The sequence below is a fragment of the Leuciscus leuciscus genome (assembly GCF_965113295.1).
Source record: "Leuciscus leuciscus genome assembly, chromosome: 5".
Lineage (NCBI taxonomy): Eukaryota > Metazoa > Chordata > Actinopteri > Cypriniformes > Leuciscidae > Leuciscus > Leuciscus leuciscus.
Window position 1 is genome coordinate 43805359 of NC_138729.1, and position 26319 is coordinate 43831677.

A 26319-nucleotide genomic window follows, 5' to 3' on the forward strand; every position below is an offset into this window, starting at 1 on the left:
CACATTACATCCCTTGAGTTTTAGTAAATATCGTATAATTCTCATCTAACTCGGGTGGTTAAGAAGCCAGCTCCTCTTGAGCACGGGAATATTCATGATTCATTAACCTCAAACTCTGAAAATTAGACAACGAGAGAGCTCGGATCAATTTAAAGAGAAAAATCCAATGGGCAACACATCAGTTAATCAGCAGTGGAGGACCGTTTTCTTCAATATTTTCTCTCCACATCCTCGTGGAGGAGATTGAAAGTGAGCCAAAGCGTTCGGAATAATCTCCACACTAATCTGTCACCCAATTACCACAACCGTGCAGAGACAACTCCCATGGAGTCATTCCCATAAGCACACAGCCAATCTGCCATCCGAACACCCAGATGTGATCGAGGACAGAGGATTGTGAGACAGAGACAACCGAAGGAGAGAATGATGCTTGATTTATTACTCGAAAACATCCGAAGGTTATACAAGTGGGATAAGCAAACAGGTGTAAAGCTGATAAATAATATCAATTCTATCTGTAATGCAGCCCAATTATTAACTTGATTGAGATTTGCAGAGAGGAGTAATAAAAGGCTTGCTTTCGTAAAATCATTTATTATAAAAATGCATAGCATACATACATCCCTACACAAAAAGAAAAAAGAACACCCACAAATAAGAAAGAAAGACACAATAAACAGCACTTGAGAAAAAGCTCAAGCATTCAGGCCCAGTTCCCAGAGAAGACCTTCATATAAATAGTCCAATGTGACAAAAATTCAGATTATTCAAACAGGGCCTTCATTCAAACTCAGGGACAAAACAGGATTAGGTTTAAATGAGGGACAGAAAGTCCATAACATATTTTAAAAACATTCAATTTCAACATCAAAGCTTGATTTCACATCCAATGTGTCTGAATGGAATTTATAACTCAACTCAAGCACACATCGCATTCTCAGTGTCATCTTACTCGATGAGATCGGCATGGCGGAGCAACAGTTTAAAGAGAATCGTAACTCACCAAGCAAATTAGATAAAAGGATAGGTCAAATGAAAATTAAGAGATTATTTACTCACCCTCATGTCATTTCAAACCTGTATGACTTTCTACTGGAGAACACAAAAGAAGATATTTTAAAGAATGCTCTGAAGAACTGTTTTTTTTTTATTTTTTTTATATACAATAAAACAGCATTGGATCATATTGAAACTACTATTTGTATAAATTTTTTTCTTCAAATATCTTCTTTTGTTTTCCACAGAATAAAGGTTTGGGACAACATGTAGGAGAATAAGAGATGATTTTTGGGTGAAAAATCCATTTAATTGTTGACATCTGAAGGGAACTCTATCGCCCCCTTTAGGACTGAGAGGAATGCAGGTTAAGTATATACAATGAGACGTGCCATTAAAATGTTGACCATGCATTCGCATCTACGTACATTTTTCCATGCCTATTTCCAGCCGTACAGAAATTGGGCCTGGTCTCATCCCATTTCGCACCTTTTCCTTCTCACTTGACCGGTAGCTCTATCACATTTGTTTATCTTCATTGATATAGTAACTGAAAGCTTCTGGTATTTGATCCAACCATGTACTATATAGAGTAACATTTAATTTATAAACTATTCACTAGCAGATTAATGACTTTTGATTTAAGTAATTTTTTGAAACTAATGAATCTAGATTTTAACACTGGCTTGGAACAAATACCATAGGCATGCGAACACCAGTTCACTCTCTGACATCAAAGACTGGAGCTGAAGCCATGCTGGGTTCCTGCGGTCTGGCCTCAGGTTCTTCCATTGGTTCTGCGGGCATTTCGTTGCTGTAGAGGTAGTATGGAGGGGTCTGTCGGGCTTCAATGATGAGAACACCTTCCGGAGACAGAGAGGCGAACACAGTGACTGGGTCCACATCAGATGGGATTCTGTGAAAGAAGAGAGAGTTCAGAACGATGTCCATTTTCCACCAAATAAAGGTTCTAAAAAAAATTGTCCACATAGAATATCTGGATCCCCAAAAAATCTTTCAGTGAACCATTTTTTCTTGTGTGATGAACATTTTAATAACCTAAAGAACCATTGTTTCTGCTAAATAACCTTTTGTGCAATGGAAAAATTCCATGAATGTTTAAGTTTCTTTCTGGAACCATAGATGCCAATAAAGAGCCCTTATTTTTCTTGGTGTACCCCTCGACACACAAAAGCAGCTTTTGAAAAAATGTTTTATTAGATTAGCCATTTTTAAAGGGAAAGTTCAACCAAAAATGAAAATTATCCCATGATTTCCTCACCCTCAAGCCATCCTAGGTGTATATGACTATCATCTTTCAGACGAACACAATCGGAGTTATATTAAAAATATCATTGCTCTTCTGAGCTTTATGATGGTAGTGAATGGCGGTCCTGATTTTGAAAAAGCCCAAAAAAGTGAATCCATCCATCCATCATAAAAGTAATCCATACAAAGGCCTTTTGAAGCAAAGCGATGGGTTTTTGTAAGAAAAATAAACATATTTAAAGCTTTAAAAACTAAAATAACTAGCTTCCGGCAGACGGCCAACGCAAGTCGACTTACATGTACGCCAAAGAGTGAGCCCTGACGTGATGTAGGAGTATTGTAAGCTTTGACGCATCTCGCAGTTCAAACAAATAGGACTTGGCAACAAACTCAAACTCCATTTCTCTTATATCGAAATCCTCCGACATTTCTCTTTATAAATTGTCGTTTTAGACTTGTAATTCATGACCGGTGTTTTGCTTTGCTCTTTCCTCTGCGCTTCCGCATTCGTCAAAACGCCATGCGTCAGGTCAGGGGTTAATCTCTCGCCGTAAACTGATGCGTGCGGCTGTCTGCCGGTCGGAACTTTTCTTACTTTACTTTCTTATTTTTCTATTTTCACTTCAGAAGGCCTTAAGTAACCCCCCTGAGCCATGTGGAGAGCTTTTATGATGGATGGATGGACTTTTTTGGGCTTCAAAATCTCGCCCCCCATTCACTGCCATTATAAAGCTTGAAGAGCCAGAACATTTTTTAATATAACTCTGATTGTATTTGTCTGAAAGAAGAAAGTCATAGCCTAAACACCTAGGATGGCTTGAGGGTGAGTAAATCATGGGGTGATTTTCATTTTTGGGTGAACTATCCCTTTAAATGTGGTTGTACATTGATACATATTAGATATAATGCACACCATATTTTGCAACTTAAAAAGTGCTTTTTGATTGTACCTTGCAGCTGCACTGAAACAAAGCTTGAAACCAAATGTTACAATAAGAACTTGACAACGGTCAGTTTAATATTAACATCTACATGCACACAGAATTGTCTGAACATTACCCAGATTAACTGAGGTCTAACTCAAGTCTTTAGGTTAATATTAACCGAGAATGGGAATCATCATGGAAATTGCAGACACTATGCCCTATACTCCGTATATTCTCATTATGGTTTAATTTTCAACAAACTTCATTTTCTCTGTGGCAGCTTGTGGCTAGAAGATAATTCTCAATGCATTTTGTGGTTTTCATTTTAATGTTCTGCCTGCCATCACTTGCAATGAGAGAGAGAGAGAGAGAGAGAGAGAGAGAGAGAGAGAGAGAGAGAGAGAGAGAGAGAGAGAGAGAGAGAGAGAGAGAGAGAGAGAGAGAGAGAGAGAGAGAGAGAGAGAGAGAGGAGCCCTGCTCCAGGTGCTGGCTCAGAAATAGAATCTGTTCCCAATTATTACAAATCGCCTCCTGATGCAAAGTTTATCACCAGAAATTTCTATCTACAGACTAGTCTAATCATCCAGCAGGCAGACTGACTGCAGCTGTTCTAATGAGAGGAGTTCTCACTGTCTGTTTGAATGTGATGCCTTTAAGGCTGGATTAACATAAATTCATATCTGCTCTACAGAGAAAGGGTGGAACTTGTTTTAAACATGAATGGATGGTGATATCATGCAAAGCTACATCCTGCTGGTCTTCTACGACAACAGTCTTAAGGGTGGGGGAACTTTTAGGGCTGCTTTAGAGATTCGAGAGACGAATGCTGTGTTTGGATAATGCTAGATAAAATAATTGTGCTTAACAATTTAAATGAATTCTCACAATCAACAATATTGTAACCTGTAGTTCTATGTATGTTTAGCTTCATTGTGTTTTTATTCTGTTCCCTGCTCTGCTTTGTCTGAGTTCTGTTCCCTGGTTAGTTTTCTTGGTTATTCATTAGCTCTAACCTGTTCTGTTTTACCTTGTCTGTGTATTTAAGCCCTTCATTTCTTAATTTTAAATGTAATTACATTTTTAATGTAAGGAAGTACAATTTAAACAAAATTCTTCATTTACCTAATACACTACTGTTCAAAAGTTAAGGGTCAGCAATACTTTTTTTTTTATTCTTATGCTCACCAAGGCTGAATTTATATGTAAAAATAGTATTATTGTGAAATATTATTACAATTGTAAATAACGGTTTTCTATTTTAATATATTTAGAATGTATTTATTCCTCTGATGTCATCATTACTCCAGTCTTCAGTGCCAAATTCGTTCTGAAATCATTCTAATATTTGGTGCTCAGTGAAAATGTCTAGATATTATCAATACTGAAAACACTTGCGTTGTTAAATATTTTTGTGGAAACTGTGATACATATTTTCTCAGGTTACTTTGATAAATAGAAAGTTCAAAAGAACAGCATGCATTTTAAATAGAAATCTTTTGTAATGTAATAAATGTCTTAATACATTTAATAGATTTAATACATCCTTGCTGAATAAAAGTATTAATTTCTTTCAAAAAAATTTAAACAAATCTTACTGAACCCAAACCCTATCTGGAAATGCTTCCTCCACAAGGAGTTTGGCTAGAAGAACAACGTAATGTTATTGACACCTATGATACTTTAAAATGCTACCTAGTTAGCTCACTAAGGTTTTCTGGACTGTTTTATTTTTATGAATGTTGAGAAAGAGTGTGAGAGAACACAACAGAGAGAGATAAAGAGAGAGAGAGAGAGAGAGAGAGAGTGTCCCTGAGCTTTGTCAGTCATCATGGCCAAATAAGGCTGGAAGGTTTCACACTTGTTGCCAAGCATCTGCTGAGTTTATATAAACCTTAGCATGTAGCCGACTGCAGAAGCCTGACACTATTCAATTAGCACAGCAATGTTATAGCCGTCCTGCGCTGTGACTCAGACATCACAGCTCTGCTACTGAGGAGCAAATGGCAGAGATTGAGATTTCATTCAATAGCTGAAAGCTATTAATAAAAAAGCTCAATGTAATTTATGCGTGGCCTGTTTCTTCTATAAGTGTGTGTTCTTAGCTTAGTTTAGCAGAATGCTAATGTTCAACTGTTGGAATTTCACACAACCAACATGGCCAGTCAACATCAAATTAGCTAAGCAGTTTACATTGGATGTAGAAGAAAGACTTAGAGGACTGAGAGGAAGCTTTCATTATTAATCATACCTATCGTTCAAAAGTTTAGGGTCGGTAAGATTTCTTAATATTTTTGAAAGGAGCCTCTTATGCGCAAAGCTGCATTTATTCGATCAAAAATACAGTAAAAACAAAAAGAAAATAACTACAGTAAAAAAATGCAGTAATATTGTGAATATTATCATTTAAAATAAACAATGTTTAATGTAATTTAATCCTGTGATGGCAAAGCTGATTTTTCAGCATCTATTACTCTTCAGTGTCACACGATCCTTCAGAAATCATTATATGCTGATATGGTGCTTAAGAAACATTTCTTATTATTATCATAGCTTGATATTTATGTGGAAACTGTGATTCAAGGTTTTATTTTAATTAATCTTTTCTAATATTATAAAAGTCTTTACTGTTTTTTGTGTTACATTTTTTCCCTTGCTGAATAAAAGTTCTTTCTTGGATTTTACTGACCCCAAACATTTGAACAATAGTGTAAAAAGTGCTGGATTTGTTCAATAATTAAACTCTCTTTCTTTCTTAGTCTATTTCTGTGTGTCTCCGTCAGAGAAACAGCATGTTGACAGGAAAAAAAATCAAATCACTATGTATCTTAATTACTGCAGACATCGGAGCCACGTGATATGTTGTCTATTTTATCTCTATAACTTTGATTCTTTTCCTCTGCCTCTACCATCCAATTTGACTCTCTGAAGAGCAAGAAGAAAGCAGAGAGGTTGGGGCGGGTGGAGGAGTAGGAATGCTTTGTGTTGCTTTAATAACTCAGAGTGACATTCCTCATTCTAGAAGGTTCCAAATCAGAAGCCCCCGGAAACTTTTGATACAATCATCATACTTACTGAATTTTCTTTGTGAAGTTTTTGGTAACAATTCCGCCCTCGTCTTGCTTTTCCTCGTGTTTCCCTGGTGAAAAGACAAAGGCAGTTGTTAACGCAGAGATCGATTCGACCGTACAACACTTGGGAATAAGAACTTATTTCGAAAAAGATGTTGCTTTAAACACAACATCAACAGGTTTCTTCAAGTGAATCCCTGCACTGGTCGCTCACAGAAGAGCAACCTTTGCCACACTGACATAAAATTAGACCCGAACAGGTTTATTAGTATCAGATTTTCTAGCCATGGCATATAAGGTTTTTTCTTCTTTATTTCACATTTTACAGACATTGCAAAGGCAACACTATATATGGTTTTGTAGTATTTTAAACCAAGAAAGCCTGTTTAAAAGCCTCTTGGCCTCATTCTCTGCAGCTGTTGGTCACTAAATGCCAGTCATGCCATATTGTGTCTCGGCGCGGCCTACATATCTCCAATAACCGGCTCTTTAGTAAACACATTTGATTGATCAATATGCTCATAGCACTTTCAACATTTCTAATCAACAACTCAACCATTTAAAATATACTGGGACGCAAGAACATTTTGAGAGCAAAATCTATCCACATATATAGACATTTACCCACTGACATACTGTGCAATGGCCTTTCCCTATTTAACAAAGACATTCAAACTGGATTTACTTCAGGGCAACGTTGAACTTAAATGTTTTGCTGAAACTGGTCATCAGAATCTGAGTTCAGTGAAAAGGCCTTTAGTAAAACAGTGCGTAGGGTGGTTCACTTTGATATCTCTGTGTGACACTTTTAGAATGAGGTTATGTGAAGTTAAGTCTCGCTGTCCCCACCCTCCTCCCACTGTGACTGAGTGACCCAGCTGGAATACCAGCACAGTGTTTATATTAATCCCTGCACACCAGGCCTTTGCTCTCTCCTGAACTCTGAACTTCTGTCCTGCCATCACAGTCAACAAAATGTATTTCTGGAGCAGGCAGCAACTGGCCTTCGACTTTTCCGCATTATAGATACACAATTTCAGTTTTTACAAAAGAACTTTAGTGATTAAAGAGAAAAGTATGGGACTAATTCAATGTGTTTAATGTAAGTGGTCATCAAGGGATCTCAGCAGGTGGCTAATTACAAGTGATTAGCTGATAATGTGCAAGTCACACTCAAACCAAAGGCCTTCCATTCTCAAACTGCAGCGGAGAAACAGCAGCAGAGATTTATGGAACATGGGGTCCAAAAGGCCATATTTAAATTAGGATATTAAAGCAATTACAATGGGACATAAAACATTCTAAAAATTCAAGTCAATTTTGAGAAATAAACAAATTCATATTAAATAATCTGTGTGCTAGGCCTATATGAAATATCAAAATACATAAATACAAATACATACTTGGCAGAAATATTTGTTATTTATTATTTTGTAAGAAAGGGCCTTATTAATGAAGCAATAATGACAACAACAAAAAAGCTACCAAAAAATGGCTAGGTAATACGTTAAAAAAAAGTTCCATGTGTTTCACAGTAATTGAAATGAATATGACGAACTGCTTAATGCTCCTCTATTTAGGATAAAAGCGTCTGGTAAATGCACAAATGTAAATTATATTCCATTCAACGTTATTCCATGATTCATTATTATAGGCTAAAGGTAACTTTTGTCATTTTTTCTCTCAATTGTTCTCATAATAACTCATCCTTCTAATTCTAAATGATTAGAAGTGTTTTCTCACCTGACACCTCTATAAAACCGTCTTTAGTTTTGACATTAAGCTCCTCAGGTTTGAAGCTGTGCACGTTCACGCACACTTTCCACGGCTCGTCTGGGTTGGTCGGGGGCGCGCTGGATCGGCGAGGGCTCTCGCTGTACATGGAGCTGAAGCCCTGCGGCGAGCCCATGCTCGTCCGCGGGAAGCCCGTGCGCAACGAGCCCGACCACGGCGCGTCGAGGCGGGCGCTCAGCCGAGGTCTCGCCCAGCCGGGCCATTCCATCGATAACTCGTCGGGAAAGGGTGACAGTCCAAAGTCATCTTCCATAAAGCGAGATGCGAGTGACTGTTCCCGGAACGGATCCCGTGGAATCCTCTGTCGGTTGCCCATAGTGTAGTAATCCCCTTCTGCCATTGTGAAACTTGGAAAAAGTGAGTTTAGACAACTTTTCCTGTTCAGAACGTCGCGTTGCTCTCAGATTTCCGAGTAGGATAAATTATTAAAAAGAGTGCAAAACAATTATTTTTTTTCGCAACAAAAGCGCAAAAACTCTCCAGGCGCGTGATTACGCACCTAAGTTTAAGCCTACCACTGTACTCATGTATGAGTTCTAGAAGTTTACTGACGATGTAAGTGCTCTTTCACCGGTTTATATGTGATTTGCCGGTCTATAAAGTCCAGAAAGTGCTCGGTAGCACACGACAGCTGACTGAAGACCCTCCCTATCCAAGTTTAGACCCCGGGCTGTGACTGGCTCCACCGGACAGCGACTGGTTCAATCTCACCCACCCCCAGATGACTCATTCACTTCATAATAGAACACTACTCACTCCTCAAGGCCGGAGAGGAGTCACACACTCATAAGAACAACACTAATAACGTTCTAAACACGAAATGTGACGAAATACAACATAGGCATGCGGTAGGCCTATCTCCTTTCCTTCTTCAAACGAGTCCTCCTTGCATACGTCATGTAGGGGAAAGTAGGCTACGTAAGATGAGCGAGAAAAACCATGCACGCAGTTATATTTTAGGATGTCTTATATCAGTTGAAATGTTTTAGCCATGCCTTAGGCCTACTTAAAATGTATTTAATTGTATTATAAGAAACAAAATATCAACATTTATTTGACTTTTCAGACAGATTTTCTTTTAGCAAGTATAAATTATTATATAGAATATAATAAGTACATAATTCTAGATATTTTTAAATATAAAAGTTTTGAAAGTTTTTTAAATTTTACTGTATAATGTCGATCTATGGTTTCCATTGAAATAGGGCCATATGTCATGTAAAAGTGGTCCATGTTAAAAAAAAAAACTTTCACTTTCATGCACTTTCATTATGTGCTCTTCTCAGTCACAAAAAGATAAAATAAGGGGCACTTCCTGTTTATTTTGGTCAAATAAAAATCAAGCACACCTCTCTATGTGGCTTAGCTTACCCTCTGACTTGTAACACGTAGAGTCCAAAGAGGAAGATGAGGAGATGATGAAAGTACAAATAAGGTAATACTTTAATCAAAATTAACAAAAGCAAATATCCATAAAGCAACATAACAGTGAGCACTAAAACTCAGTCAACAATAGACAACTGAACAAAAGGATCGGAAGGGTATAAATACACACATGATAATGCTCCGAATGCAAACAGGTGAACTAATTACTGAATAACCATGGATACTAATGATGGTGGGAAACAAAGGACAAAGAAAACAGGATGTGAACAAAAAGTCTTTGAAAATAAAACCAAACACAATGAAAGTGTGAGAGAACACCCAGTAAAGGTTCGACCAAGCGATTGGGGGCCGGGGGTTCTGGAGGAGGACGCAGAGCTGGTGAAGGGCTGGAAATCGGCAGGAGTGCAGACGAGAGGAACTAGGGAGGAGTGGATGGTGGCGGAATCCAGGGAGGAGTCAATGGCGGTGACAGCCCACGGCGGAGTTGATGGAGCCTTGGCAGAGTAGACCAGAGTAGACCAGGGTGTAGATGGAGAGCTGAAGTGGGTGAACGACTCTGATGACTTAGGAGACCATGGCGAAGCCACTGCAACGAGCGATGGAGGTGGAGCCAAGGAGCCAGAGGACTGCGCTGATGACATGCAGACTGAGGAAAGAGGAGGAGCATGCGGGAAGGAGGAGCCCAGTGAAGCCGTAGGGGTGGAGGGACTAAGCATAGCTGACGACACAGAAGTCCGTGGCGACTGACCAGGGTGGAGCCAGTGGGACGAGGGAACCTAGAGGAGGCAGAAGGATGATGGTTCTGGGTGAAGCTGAGGGAGGGAGGAGCCAAGGCGGAGCTGGTGAGTGAATAGCAGGTGGAGTGATCAGGTGGAGTGAATAGCTCAGGCAAGCTGAAGGCAGAGCTATGGGAACCTCTTGCCTAGACTGTGCTTGCAACCGGAGGACCCGAGGTAGATCCACACTTGAGTGGGGTATTAGGAGATGTCAGGGCTGAATTTCTGGATTGTGAAGTGGTGGTGGGAGAGGGAGGCTGAGCGGGTGCTCTGCAGGTAACATTAATTCAGAATTGGGCAGAAACAACAATGACGAATACACAGAGGACTCTGAACTAGGCAAGATCATTGATGACAAAGACACAGGAAATTCTGAGCTGGGTGGGATCAGCAGCAACGGGAGATAAAAGGAGACTTCCTCTGCTAAACTTCCCAAATAACTACACTCCACATAGTCCAACTTCAGCTTACCCCCCACGCTGGGATGGTGGGCGGGGTCCTTCTCAATACCTTCATACTCCACCAGGCATTCCACAGCGATACACAGTGGTGCCGGCTCACACACCTGGTCAGACTCTTTCTAGGGCTCAGGCTCCAGGGCGATTGTTGGCACTGTCCTTTTTTCAGGTTCTGGCTCTCTCATCGTGGCAGGCTTGAGCTCTGTCTGTGGTGGGCTCTGGCTGAATGTCCGTGTGAGTGGGTGATGGCTGGCTGGGCTCTGGTATTGGTGATGTGATGATGGATGTTGGGTGGGGCTGGACGGTCGCGCTGTTTCCTCTTCAGCGTTTCTCAACTCAAAGAACCATCCGTCCACTCAGAGAGCAAAGTTGATGTACTTTGCTAGACTCCAACAGCAATCCCCACTGGGCATGAGGAAGCTCATACGAAAAACCTTGCATGAGTGTGAGGTCATAGCACATCACCTGGTGGCAGATGTCAGTGAACTCCTCCACACAATCCTCTAAACATCGGCCACCTTGGAAAATAAAAAGAACTCCTCCACGTAGTCCCGGCCAGTTTCACAGTGCCACATTGATGGCAGCAATTTTCATCTTTCTTCTAATTTTTGGGTCTGGTGTCCTTTAACGCGTAGCGTCCAAAGAGGAAGATGAGGAGACGATGAACGTACAAATATTTAAATCAAAATAAACAAAAGCAGATATCCAGGCATGATAAAGCAACGTAACAGTGAGCACTAAAACTCAATAAACACCAGAAAACTGAACAAAAGGAACTGAAGGGTATAAATACACACGATAATGATCTGAATGCAAACAGGTGAACTAATTAATGAATAACCATGGAAACTAATGATGGCGGGAAACTAAGGGCAAAGGAAACAGTCCTTGTCCTTGAAAATGAAAACCAAACACCAGGGCTGAATCCGAAATCGCCCCCTAAACCCTTAATCACTATTCCCTACGTAGTACGTTACCACTAATACAGTTCACTTAAAGGAGTGAATTGAAACGAGTGAGGGAATTCAGATAACCGTTGAGCGTACATCGGCTGTACACTCGTTAATGTGGGATAGAACGAGTGCACTTGATAACGGCCACTATGGTTTCGGACACCACAACAATCGACTGTCCCTTCAAATAAAATGCCCTATTTGAGGGTATAGGCGGCAATTTCGGATTCAGCCAATGGAAGTGTGACAAGACCCATCTTACCCCACCCTCCATTTTTTTACTATGCAAATCACGAACGCAAGGATATAATTTTAATGTGAATAAACAGAGTGCAGTTTTAAAGAAACAAAATATTGGGTGCATTAATTAGATGAATAATTTATTTAGAACTCTTTGAATATCATTACAGATTCAGACCACAGAGAACTAGCCATTAATTTGAAGAGCAAGGGAGACATTGATACTCTTGTGCACATAGACAGCATTGTATATACATAGTAGAATAGGGTAATATGAGGAATGTCCTTAGCTTAATCTTCAAGCCTGATGCCCTGCACTGAGGTTTTTTACTTTGCGCTAAAACCAATACACACTTGCTATATATCTTTACCGCACATTTTGTGCAAAAATAATTATTGGTATTACAGGATGTTGCAAGTGTTTTGCAGTTACAGAAGCCAATGGCAACCTCCATAGCATGTTTGGACTTAGATTCTGTAAAAAAATGGTTTAATTCATGGCAACATTTCAGCTTTTTTTCTTTTTTTTTTGAAAGAATGCAAATAATGTAAATTAGAAATCCAGCCGTGTAAACAGTCAGTACCACTACTCCATCTCAATAAATAAAGCCCATGCCTAATATTGCCGCACTAAACGTTTGCATATTTACACAACAGATTTACATAATCATTTACTAAACTCATTTACGGTTTGAGACGAGAGAACAAGATGAATTCAACAAGATAAAACATTTGATACACTTCAAGTTTTTTCCCCTTCATCTACAACAAATTTTCTGTACAAGTGTCAGAATTCACAACAGTCAGACAGCTAATAATGTACAGTGCATAGAGATCACCATGCCTTCGTTTAACAAGCACTCCAATAGACTTTATGACACAGAAACAAAGAAACTGCCATTATCTGTTGTGATGAAGGTGATGATTTTTATACGCTGTTTCATCAAGCTGTATCACACAACAAATATATATCTTTGATCCTTTCAAAAAATCCTTGATCTAGCCACTCTGATGGATTTCTTATAACAGCCGTCTTCATTTCTCCCAGTCTGTAATAGTTTCTCTGTTGTTGCACTGATGTGCAACCAATAAATATGCTTTATAAAACATTTGTATTCATAAATATCATCATCATTTACAGTATGTAAAGTTTGTGATTTAATTAATGCAGGACTGAATGTTTAAACTGTGGGATTTTGTGGAAAACGAATAGAAAATATCAATCAGTCAATAATGGATGATATACTGTAAACAAAAAAAGTTTTCTATATGAATATCAAAGGTTTTATATTATAAATAATTCAAGTGATCAGAGTAATAAATATTTATACCGCACTATTTGCATACCTAACAGAAATAAATAACAGATACAAATAGAAATGACTAGGCATTAAAATAATAAATAATTACAAATATTATACAACTTAATACGACTTATGTTAAAAATTACATAATAATTATAATAATAATATGTATGCCAGTGCTTTAATTTTAGAGTCAGTAGAGCAGAAAATGTTTTACCTTTGTTTGTTCACTCAGAAGTAGCCTTGAATTTGATGGATAAAAAAAATCTTCATTCTGTCTCTTGAGGTCTGCTAGATTAATGTGTATTTTAACACATTTTTGAACACAGTATGGACAGCTGGACCCTGCAAAAGGGTTCCTACCAGTGGAGCACATCCGCTGCATTTTGATTGTCCACCATCATCATCATCATCTCCATCACAGCCAATGACATTTGAATTGTTTTCCAGTTCAACAGAAGATAAATAAAGCTGGCATTTGGGCTGATGGGGTGTGTGTTTGCCGGTGGGGCTAATTCGGATGGCACATTTTTCAAAGTGAAGGTGTGTGCAACATAGAAGCGGCTGCTCTCAGTAAAAGCTGTTATGGAAGCAATAAATCTTTCTCCTCAAGCGCTTTTGACATCTATAAAAAAAGAAAACACTACAAAAATACAATAGATTTAAACATCGGCTTTTACAGTCAAGGCTATGAGCGTCTTGTGAGTGACCCTGCACATGAAGACACTTCCTTTTATCTACTACGGCTGTTTTTAATAAATGAACAACAATATCCTCACACCTATGAGCAAACCCAGGTATAGCAGAAACTCACACATTGCAGTGCACATAGTGAAACCTCCATTCAGGTCCTTCCTACAACAGCAGGTTTTGTGAGCAGGCTTTTTCTTTTCCTTTGAGCGGGATGGATGAAAGCACACAGTTTAGTACACAACAATATGGAAAGCTTCAGTCTTATCTGACACTGAACAGATGATCCTGTCACTGCCTGGTCTTCCACATCCAAGCACAGCATGTTCTCAGTGCAGCTCCATTTCATTTCCAGTTACAATAAGATGCGGTCCTGGGCTCATGCTGTAGCTCAGCATTCCTGCATCTGGTTCATCCGTAAATTAGCGGCGGGCTCTGCTGTAGCTCACAATTGAGTCATAGCTTCTGCTCCGACTGCGTCTGCTATATACAGAGTTCCACGATGAGCTGCGACTGTAGCTCCTGTATGAAGAAGAAGTGTGACTGCGACTGCGACTACGTGAACGACTGCGTCCGAGAGAAAACAGGCGCCAGGACAGGAGGCTGGAGGATCTGCTGCTGACAGAGGGGCTGGGACGATGGTAAGGGATGGGCCTCTTTCTGGCACTGTGCAGGACAGGAAGGCATGCAGAAAGAGAATACAAAGAAAGTCTTAGTAATAACTTAATACATTTTACATTAAAAAAAAAATCCTAAAAGGATAAGTTAGGGGTCTTTTTTGTCTAACAATCTCTCAAGGAAATCTCTTATGCTCACCATGTCTGCATTTATTTACCGTAAAAACGGTAACATTGTGACATATTATTACAATTTAAAATAAGTGTCTTCTATTTTAATATATTTTAAAATGTAATTTATTCCTGTGATGGCAAAGCTGAGTTTTCAGCATCATTACTCCAGTCTTCAGCATCCTTCAGAAATCATTCAGATATGCTGATTTGCTGCTCAAGAAACATTTTTTTATTATTATCAATGTTGAAAACAGTTGTGCTGCTTAATATTTTTGTGGAAACTGTCATTTTCTTCAGGATTTTTTGATGAAATAAAATTTCAAAGGAACAACATTATTTAAAGTAGAAATGTTTTATAACATTATAAATGTATTTACTATTCTCCTAAACAGCCATCAACATTAATTTGAAAACTGTATGTCTATTTTTATTTCTCCTGAGGATGCCAGCAGAAAGCTCTGCATTTTTACACAGAATTGGAATGCCTGACATTCCCACGACTTGCTTGTTAATGTGTTAAATATTTTTTGCTAATTTGATAATGCCTTCAGCTACCAATTAGAGTGTGCTCTCAGCGCAGCTTTAATTCATTCTGCAGATTTCTAGAGATTTCTTCCTAGAATCAGTGCAGAAAGCTGTGGGAAAAGTATATAGACTCTGTCTGGGTTAACTGATCTCCAAAGTAGGATCAGCAGAGTTGTTTCTGTTTGTGATTCATACAGTTTGTATTGTAACACTAGTATTTCTCTAAGAACAAACCTTGTAATTCTACGGGCTTCCAGGTGGCTGGGGGAATCTCTTCTTCTCTTTCTCATAGGGGAACAAGGTCTTCTCCTGCTGTGCTTTCTACTCTTGCAGGAACTGCAGTCTCTTTTCCGCTCTCTAAACCTTTTCATCCACACATAAAAGAGATGCGAGCATGTATGTGTTCAAAAACAGATTTCAGCAATGCCCCAGTCATTATCAAACAATTATATTAGATAAAATTACACATCTCCTTTCAGCTAAAAATCACCTGTCTGGTGTGCACCGTGAGTAATTGAGACTGCGGCAGCTGCTCGCACTAGACACACTGTCTCTCCGTGAATCCAGCGAATAACTGGACGAACGGGAATATGATCTGTAAGTGAGCCGGGGGAAATTATATCGTCAGATACAAACATACGAGTTTATGACTAAATCGAAAGTTTAAAATAAGAGTTCCTATAATTAATAGCCGCTGTGTGACCCACCTCCTCCCTGAGGACAGGGATCGGCTTCTGGAATAGCGCCCTGAGTATCTGCTTTGGGATGACATGCTTCTGCTGCGGGACCTCGTTCGTTCCTGATATCTATCATAAGATGGACTCCGATTTCTATCGGTGACGAGACCCAGAGGCTGTGTCTTCTCCATATCAGCGTACCTGCCTGTTTCTTCACTGCAATTACAAGAGGGAAATTATTTTAGGCCTTTACTTTATTACTTCACAATGTAAGTGACAGGATATCTGGATATTTGCAGAGAGAGAGAGTCTTATTATAGGGGATTATTATAGTTAACTAGACATTAAAACACAAAACTAATGGGGGGAAAAAACAACAACAAAATTACTTTAAGTAAAATTAAAATAGATCAAATCTAATTCAAACTATTAATAAAATCTATAATAGTATCTCAATGATGCCTTAATAGCACTGCTCTATATAACTGTTGTTTTGGTCACTCATCAGTGATCATATGTTAAAAGTGAAATGGAAGCCGAACCTACGCTGACAATTCTTTCACTGGAAAGATACATGGTTTAATGGCATGTTAGTTATACATTTGATGTACACCATCAAAATACAATTTAGACATATTTAAAGTTAATGTAAAATGCATTCAAAACAGCCTTACCCTTTAAACTTGTTGAAGACAGAGCTGTGTAGGGTATTTTCTCTTAGTACTGGTTTACCCAGAGAGTCATAGCTGGTTAGTGAGTTGCCTGAATCCGAGGCATTGTCCCCATCGGCTAGTCTAAGCTTCTCAGGACATGTTAAATCCTGACAAGAGAACTTTCCATTTCTGGTCACTTTTGACCTTGTGATGCCAGTTTTACTTGACAGTGGAGAGGACGTGTCATTTCCCGAATCGTAATCTGCCTGACCTTTGCCCTTATTGGATATTGAGTCCTGGACGATCATCATTTTGTTTAAACCCTCAACCCCATGACGTGATGGTAAGACCTGCAAGCAGACAAAGCAAAGTTGTTGTTTTTCTAAAGAAAAATAAGGCCGTATCAATCTGCTACCTGCATGATGCAGTCTGAGTACTCTTTAAAAGGCACATATGTCCCTACAGAGCACAGAGAGGAAATGAATCAAGATTTTTTGGGACAGAAACTAAAAGATTAAAATCCGCCATGCAAATCTGTCACATGCGAGAAGTTTGAAAAGAAAGGAGAAGAACAAAGCAAGTACTCTTACAAAAGAAACTAATGAATAAGAGACTGAAGAGAGAAAATAAACAATGAACCAATGCTAATGAAAAAGGCAAATTAAAGAAAACATCCAGATCAAAAAAGAGAGAAAAGAACCTACATGAATAAACTTCCAGCTACTTTTAAGTCAGAAGAAAGAGAGAGTAAAAGGAAACAGAAAATCCCCAATTTTGAAAGTTGCTTTCCTTAAAAGAACATTAAACAGACATCACAGAATGGGCTTAAGTAATATATATATCTATATATAATCATATGAAAAGGGTTGCAGACAAAAGAAATATCTCCATCACTCTAAATATTTAAAATCCTTGAGAAAAACAAAAAGAACATGTTTCTGCTTTAGTCCCCTGTCGGAAGAGATTTTACAGTCCACCAGCGGCCTACAGTAAGTCCCTAAATCTGCGGATAGCATCGACTTACCAATCAAGACTTCCTCCTTAAGTAGGTAAGGTGTAAGAAAAAGGGAAGAGCGGGTGACATAAGTGCATCATTAGAGTGGTAAAGTGCAAGAAAAAGACAATAACCCTCTCTTCTTTAAATCCAACTCCAATCTGCCACACACCGGCATGAGCCTTTTTCTTTACCTTTGTTGTTCACCTGTAGGTTTGAAATTAGATCTCATTTTCTATTGTGGGACTGATGGAGTAAATTTAAGTAGACTCTACATCCTTAATATAATCTGTATCCTTTATAGAAAATGGAAAGAAGCTGCTTAGTTTCAATAAGATTCTACTTTGCTACAATGGCACAAAAAAGTAATCAAACTGGTTTATGGTGGAATGTGCAAAAATCTGGTATAGCCCAGAGGTTATTTGTAATGATCTAGCTGTGAAGTATGAGACTGGAACAATTATGTGCAGGTTTATGTATTTTATTTTGCAGGGTATCAGCTTTTTGCAAGCTTAAGTATATGAAGCAAACTGCACCAGTGTAAAAGCTTGCTTTGCTTATACAGCTAACCAACCAGGGATCCACGGCAGGGCCAACGGAGCATTAAAATTTACCTCCAAAAAATATATTTTCTTGAAAAGGGAGACTTTCGTACAAAGATGTTTATAGCAACGTCTACAGTTTAGGAACAAAATAACAACAACAAAAATCAGTGGAAGGAATATTTTCTTCACACTATGGACAATCTTTAAACATGATGGTGCGAGACAAAAATATTAGCAATGATTAAAGTTAAGAAAATGTCATTCATGTTACTTTAATGATTTTGTGATTCATCTGCCACGCGGGCATTATTTTTCTCTGTAGTATTCAAACTGTCTTCAAAGGCTTAAAAGCTATGTTGCAAGAGTTTCTTTAAAAAACTTTCAGAAACTAATTGTTAGAAAATCCACAGTGCAGTATATAGGATTATGTAAATGATTAACTTTATTAAAATATTCGTTTTTATGCCGTTATACAGACTAGGCATTCTCTGGTTCCCCAGGACCATGTTCTTTAGTGATGGTGAACGTTTTTATTTATTGAATGATGTTTGATATTTCTGGTTGGAGTGGATGCATTTAGAGTGTGGCAGTAGGTTGCGTGTCACTTTAAACAAGTGTAATAATTACTGAGAGTGGAAAACACTTGAAAACCACTCTCATTAAAAAGTTAATTCACTTAAGTTTAAATTATGCGTCAAGCACGTGTGCAATATGCAAATCACATGTTGGTTAAAAATTCGAACCACAAAAATAACCTCACTCGAAGGCATTGCTACAATGATTATTGTTCCTATTAAAAACGAAATGGCAATGCAATATTAGCCAATTTACAAAACAAAAAGGACTATAGAAAAACTTTTAAAAATGCTATGCCTTTATGCTTAACTATGGCTAGTTTCAATCCAAATCCTATCCAAAAGCAATCAAACAGTCACATAAATAACGATAAAGATTTCTCCATGGGGGAAAAGATTTGCACTAGCTGGCTTTCAAATGCATTAGTTAAACAGATAAAACAACATAGCTTTTGGTCTTGATATCCGTTAAGCAAAAAGAAATCAATGGTTTCACAAGAGCCTTACAGAGCAAGAGTTTGGCACTGTAAGCGCATCAGGTAGCCATCAGAAACACTTACGGTGCTTTCAGAAAAGTGGCAGCAGCACTTAGAGGAGATTTTATTGGTCAGCTTGATTGCCGACCTGCACGCATCGCCTCCATGGACACCTGATGAATGGCCACCATCTTGGAAACCAGATTTTTCACAATCTTCATATCTAAATACACAAAGCACATAAAAACGTTGTTAAAGGCCCCTTCACCTCAAGGAGAAATTTAAATATTTATATTCACATTAAATATACAAAGTACTGTAAGTTGAACCATTTTAGCTTATCAAAGTGCTCACAGCACCTTTACAACAGTAGCAATAAAATCATAATGTCGGACATCAAAAGAATAATAGTCATTCTTCAGTTTTTCCTTTCTACAGCATTTAGGCAGTGAGGTGGAAAAATGAGTCCTCCACAGGTTAACATATGGGAATGTCACTGTCACTGGGAGAAGCATCCATTAAAGTGGCAAAAGTGTAAAAATACAGTATGGAAGCACTTTGTCTAAAGAATCCATTTAAATAAAAAAAATAAAAAACATTTGTCTCTGTCGATATTATATTTCTGCTGAAATAGCAGTGGCAGAGAGATCCAGCTAATGTCCATTTACTTGAACAATTGGCAACAAGAAGATTTCTATTTCATTGTTTTAGACGATCGTCTAGTTCCTCTATCTTTATAGGCTTAAGGTGGAATAAAATGGTTTCCCATGAAAGGACATGTCAATTATACCAGCTCAGGACATAGATTATATGTAATGGGTCTTTGGAAAGTGAATGAGGATTGGGAACTGACGGCCATTGTTCCTGTTGTGTGGCGTGAGTGGGTTCTCTGTGCCTTTTCAGCTCCTGAAACCATGTAAAGCTTCACTGTGCTCGCCTTCTATAATGATTTCGTCCTTTGAATATCCCTAAGAAATTCCAAATAATGGAGAGATCAGCTAGGGATTTAAAACCAATCATCTCCAGCTTAAGATTATTTCAATTTGAAACCGAAGCTTGGTCTTCTCCGGTCTCAAAAAAGCCAGAAATTCTGCGATGAATGAATGAGAGGCTTTTTTTTGAATGACGGACTGATGAAGTAATCAGAGTGGTGACACCTGGGAGAGCATTTGAGGCCAATTTATAGCATGAAAAACTCTTTGTCTGTGATTACTCTGATGTGTTGGTCTAATTCAAAATGTATTTTTAAAATATGCCTTTGACCCAGTACAAAATGGTCTTATTTTACATCTCATAAACTACACTAATTTGCCTAATAAGGAATCATGTACTCCAACGTCCTAGCATTTTTCATAATATCTGTACATGGGCGATCAGCAGGATTGACTTTTATACGCTTTAAAGGCAATCTCCACTGACACCTACTATCAAAGAAAACAGATTTAAGCCTGAAACTTAATTTCATCACTATTCCCTACAGTGCTCCATCTCTACAGTACCTCAACCCCATCACCCCACAACCCACTCCAAGGAGGCGCAACTGTTCACGGGGGCGAGATCTCAAATTTCATTCCCTTTCCCGATTCCATTGATCTACGTGCCAAATGTTGGACATAAGCTGCGAGAGCCAGATAAAAGCGTTTCCTCAGTGTCACCTCTACCTTTATCAGTCATCGCCACAGTGGCACTGGATGTTGACTGATAAGATAAAAAAACCTGACTGGTCAGCATGAATCCATGAATATCTCTGACCCCCAACATTCACCCAAATATGCCAAAACTTTATTTTGTGGAATTTTTAAAACATTCTGAATAAGAACTATCTAATCCATACAAATGTGGGACTTCATTAATTCTTTAATGTTGAACATTTAGACTTATTTTTCAACTTATGATTCTATTCAAGACTATTCTAACTGAATTTGTGGTCACTTTATAATACTGTTCCGTCATTAATGAATAACTACACAGGAACAAATGAGTAATGCAATATTGACATTAGTAACTGCTAACTAACAAGAACCTCTGATTAACAATTTAGTAAGTGATAACGCTCAGTTGATTGTGGTGGTTCATTATTAGCTAATCAATAATAAAAAAAAAATCATACCTCCCAGAGGACTACTAAAAACTACTATATACAGGTTCATAATTACTGAGAGTAATGCACAATGTATATGTATAATTATGTACAAACTAAAGATCATGGTAACCTACTAGTAATGACTCAAGTATTATCAAATCCTTCAGAAGTAATTATTCATTATTTGGTGAAAGCATGAAAACTCTCTAGTAATGACTGAAGTCACTGTAAGCTTTTGAGGTTTTGGATAGGAATAACTCAAGTGATATATATCATTCTAAAAGAATTACCGGGAATTTGGATCAGTATTCTAAAGTGAGGATCATTTGTTCCTGTGTAGTTATTCATTAATGACAGAACAGTATTCTAAAGTGTTACCAAAATTATTATTTATTTATTTTTTAGATCATTAGATGTGATGTTATAATGCCACTGAAAGACTGGACAGCAAGTTTACATTTAAATTGGCCTTCTCCCAATTATTCAGTTGGAAGGTCACACATATACCTGTTTTCCATGCAGGAGGAACTCCTAATTTCAGCTTTCCGGCGCCGGTGTCTGCGATGAGAGTGGCTCCTTGACCTGAAAGGTAACCAATAGAGACATACATCCAACAAAACAATTATCTCACCTGTATTTATGCTATTTTGTGTTGGTACAACAACATCAAGATTTTAATTTGCATTACTCTCCCATTACACCTCTTTTTTTAATTTATCTTATAATTGCAGTGATAGAGAAAGAAAGAGAAAGCAAAGCAGTAAGCAAAAGATTAATTACGATGCCATGAGACAATAAAATACATGACATATCACCCCAGCAAGAGTCAGAGCTCTGTCTCTGAAGTGTTATAATTTAATGTGGCACATGTAAAACAGTGTTAATTGAGTCTGAAATGGAGACAGTTGAGTGCAGATTCACATGAGTTTGCTGAGTGAATTCAATTAAAGTTCCAAATTGAATTTAGCTGCCCAACAAACCATGTTTAATGGGTTGAAATTAATATATTTTAAGCAGGTAGTTTAAAACCTTTTATAGCTAGTACATTACATTACATTTATGTATTGTTTTTGAATATGTTTTTTATATAGCCTATACGTATTACAGTAGTGACAATACTGATTTTATATTTTGAGGACACTGTTATGTGCTATCCTCCTGGGACATCTTCTTAATGCATTAAAGACAACTTGAATAAGCAATCACAAAAAAAAAAAAACATTAAATGAGAGAAACATTAACATAAATTTTTCCTGTCCTGTGAAAAGCAAAATTGTTTCAGGGGTAGATATTTCGATGATTAAATGAAACATAACATTTAAAATTTTAATGCTATTTCACAATATTACTATTTTTACAGTATTTTTGATAAAAATACAGTCTTGGTGAGCATAAAAGACTTCTTTCAAAAACATTTTAAAAAATGTACCAACCCAAAACTTTTTAAGGTAAGTGCACACAATTATGCACAAAAGACCAGTAACATAATGAAAAAGTAAAACTTTATATTCAAAAACTATTTTTGTTTTTAACAAAATTATCGACCCATAATCTTGGGTCATGAAGCAAAACCACTAAGGAACCATTGATTTAACCCACTCACAAAACCTGAAGGTTTTGAGGATCAGAAGCCCAGCGAGGCACTTCTTCCCTGGCTGTGTGTGTAGCAGGCTAGTGGCGTGAAATCGGTTCATGTTTCTGTCTCTCTGGCTGCTCGCTTGCTTCAGTGAGGAGCTGCTCTCAGACTGCACCAGCTCTCCTTCAGTTTGAGAGAGCACACGACAAAAGCAGCCAATAACAGCACTCTCTGAGAGGAGCTGAGGTGCACTACAGAGCGGCTGTCAATACACTGTAATCTAATCTAGAAAATATGACTCTTGTGCATGAAGGGTCATGCAGGTGCTTTATAGTGTAGAATACGTTAAGCCTTTGACACTAAAGGATAAACCACAGAGGGAACTTGAAAATAACTCAATAAACTGTCAGTTCTTGAATACTTTCAACTGAAGTGTAAGCTGGTGGGTTTTTAAATAATAAAGGCACATGAAATCACCAACCTCTTTTTATGTTTTTTCTCCTCCTTTCTTTTACGTCTGGGACTCGATCGACTGTAAAAATAGCAGAAAAATGATTGATTGGGTTTAAATTAAAAGGTCCCATAGGAGAGAAAATTCACACGTGAAATGTCCTTGCTGTTTCTGCCAGACAACAATGTGATTAAACGGAGAGCAAATGGAGGTACAATAATTGTACCTTTTTTCCTCTCCTAAGGAATTTTAGGAGAAACATCTGAGACAAAGTGGATACTTAAACGATTTATAACTGAGCTCTCCATTCAATCTCCTGGTCTATAAGAGAGGAACCTCTGAGCAATAAAATCGTCTTCTGGGAGCCATAAACTACATAAAGGCACTTAACAATAATAAACAGGTATTATGTGTACTGTGTAAAAAAGCACTGTGCCCTTTAATGCAAAATATTAAATAAATAAATGTACCTGTGCCTTCCCTTCCTTGAGGCAGACCTAGAGGCAGAGAGGAGATGACTTTAAAAGCAGTCGTGACAAAACAACCACACCACATCAGAAAAGCGTATACTCAAAGCAAACCTCTAAACATGACCTGATGTGAAAATCAATCACTACCTATGTCGCTTCCTTTTCTTTGAGCTCTTCTTTTTCTTCTTCCTCACAGGTGATGGACTGCAGGAGGGAGATCTGGGAGATCAAATAAAGCCATATGTAGTTAAAACACGTACAACATTTTGTTTTAAAGGAATATTTCTCCATTTACGAAAATCCTGGAATGTGTTCAAAAGACTTTCAAATGCTTTCAAATAATTTAGAATACGATGCACAAGAAATCTGGATACGTTTTTTTATTATTATTATTCCATCTGTGCTCCATATTCATTTGAATTATTTTAGTTGAAGTCCTTTTATGCCTCTTCCTATTTGTAAAGTTATTAAAACCCTTATCTTAGATTATTTTTTATTCAGCAAAGGCACATTGAATTGATCAGAAGTGACAGTAAATACATTATTATGTCGTTGGCATTATTACAGAAGATTTTCATTTCAAATAAATGCAGTTCTTTTGAACTTTCTATTCATCAAAGAATCCTAAAAAAAAAACATGCATTACAGTTTTCACAAAAATATTAAGCAGCACAAATGTTTTCAACATTGATAATAATAATTAGTGTTTCTTGAGCACCAAATCAGCTTATTAGAATAATTTCTGAAGGACCATGTGACACTGAAGTAATAATGCTGAAAATTCAGATTTTTTTTTCTTCAGCTTCAAAGGAATAAATAACATTTGAAAACATATTGAAATAGAAAGCAGTTATTTTAAATTGTGATAATATTTCTTAATATTAATGTTTAATATATTTAAACATTAATACACTCTATTTTTGATCAAATACAGTAAATGCAGCCTTGGTGAAAAAAGTCTGACCCCAAGCTTTTTAGAAAAATAAGTAAATGATAAGGACTGTAGATATATGTTTTGAAGATAGAAAAAACTTTTAAATGGAATGGAATTTATTGAGTGTATTTCCTAATTAACAGGCACAGAAAACGCAAATGGCAAGAAAACAGAACATCTAAAATAAAATAAAATAAAAAATGCATTTCCTTTAAGCTTAACAAGCTTAGAACATTTCTTCTGTTGAATGGCTCTTCTTTACGACACTAACACACTATTGTTCTTTAAGCCTACTTGTGAAAGTTAAACGCTGTTGTTGGATATTGAGCAGACACCATTAAATGCAGCATGAAATCTTTCTCTGTCTTTTCCAGTGCTGTAGACTGGTCAGAAGAGAAGGTAATTATCACATGTGACCATTTGTTTTGTGGGCTGACCTGTGTCTCCTCCTCTTCCTCTGTGACTTCTTCTTCTTTTTTTTCGTTTTAGGCACTGGCCGAGGAGAAAGTTCGCCATCAAGAGACACACTGGAAAAGCAAAGTAAAGAGAGAACATAAAGGTTTTTCATTTTAAAAGTCAGTTCAGAAACGAAATCTCTGGCTAGTGGAGCTAAAAGGTTGATGCTCTATATCATGTTAAAAAATAATGTACCACCTACATTTAATCCTACCCTAAACCTTACCAACAGTGTTAACAAGAGCAAGTGTGAGTTAACACATTTGCTGAGGCGACCATGCCATTTTAGCTTGCTTCTACAAGTCTCTCAGGTATTTTATCATGACTCTTGCTTCACAGGACTCGTAAACGAGTGCTCTGCATCATAAGAGCAATTCTATACCAGCTGAGTGACCGAGCAAGTTTAATACATCAGAAAAGCTATACAAATCTAAAAAGCTATATAAATCATGAACTATGATAAAAGTGTTTTGAGGTCAACATAGCATTGTGAAAGGAATTGTGTGGAAATAAGTCTTTATTGCTTGATAATCTGCCCCTGTAATCATAATTTGTGTGAAAAGGAATAAAAGTTGTTGGTGTTTTCTGCCACTAGTATTAATTTCAGCTCGAAACTTGGAGTTTTACAAAAATGTGAGTAGAGGCTAGTTTTTTTCCAGTGAGCTTACTGTAGGTTGGCAATGTGTAACCCAAAACATCTCATCTCAAGAAGAACAGAAAAGGCACAGGGGAAAAAAAGAGGTTAAAGAGGAAGGATATAAGAGACAGCAATAAGGAGAGAGAGGGAAAGCAGCATGCTCGGACAGATAGATGACAGGCAGCTTTTAAAATCAATTTACTTTTAGTGGCAACACTTCTGCAACAACAAAGCAGAAGATCAGAGAGAATGGATGGCGTGTCCTGACTGAGTGGGACATGTGTGCCGTTTTAAAAGCACTGCAGTGTCACCTCAGAAGCGTCTTTTAAAGGCAATAACATTGAGGGGAGTGCAAGGAAGGATTTTAAGCTTAACAGAGAGATATCACAGTGTATCCACTACTGAGAGTCTTCCTCAGGCAATTCAAATGCAATCATCAACAGGGAGACTATACACAGACAACAGACATTTATATCACACATTTTCAATGTGTTTACTAAAGCACAGGGCACAGCTGTTATAATTGTGATTATAGCAATGACACACCACTCTCATTCCATCAAGACAACAGAAAGGGTCCAATCAAAAGTGGGCGTGAAGCGTTTTACCCTAATCA

General features: G+C 37.7%; 2 protein-coding genes across 2 annotated transcripts in view; both read right to left on the reverse strand.

Moving 5' to 3' along the window:
* Positions 1 to 578: 578 nt before the first annotated feature.
* hspb8 (heat shock protein b8) lies at positions 579 to 8858 on the reverse strand. The gene is made up of 3 exons (XM_082170389.1): positions 8003 to 8858; positions 6264 to 6327; positions 579 to 1912 (listed from the first exon to the last, which is right to left on the reverse strand). The coding sequence occupies exons 1-3, from the start codon at positions 8391 to 8393 to the stop codon at positions 1717 to 1719; spliced, it is 651 nt and encodes a 216-aa protein (XP_082026515.1). The 5' UTR covers positions 8394 to 8858; the 3' UTR covers positions 579 to 1716.
* Positions 8859 to 9245: 387 nt separating this feature from the next.
* srrm4 (serine/arginine repetitive matrix 4) overlaps positions 9246 to 26319 on the reverse strand; it is a 51811-nt gene continuing 34737 nt past the window's right edge. The window contains exons 3-13 of the mRNA XM_082170321.1: positions 25048 to 25137; positions 23824 to 23895; positions 23677 to 23703; positions 23237 to 23287; positions 21687 to 21761; positions 19181 to 19319; positions 16528 to 16856; positions 15884 to 16069; positions 15667 to 15771; positions 15411 to 15539; positions 9246 to 14526 (exon numbers count right to left, since the gene is read on the reverse strand). Of these exons, the coding sequence (XP_082026447.1) occupies positions 14283 to 14526; positions 15411 to 15539; positions 15667 to 15771; positions 15884 to 16069; positions 16528 to 16856; positions 19181 to 19319; positions 21687 to 21761; positions 23237 to 23287; positions 23677 to 23703; positions 23824 to 23895; positions 25048 to 25137 (1447 nt within the window). The 3' untranslated portion in view covers positions 9246 to 14282. The remainder of the gene's footprint in view (positions 14527 to 15410; positions 15540 to 15666; positions 15772 to 15883; positions 16070 to 16527; positions 16857 to 19180; positions 19320 to 21686; positions 21762 to 23236; positions 23288 to 23676; positions 23704 to 23823; positions 23896 to 25047; positions 25138 to 26319) is intronic.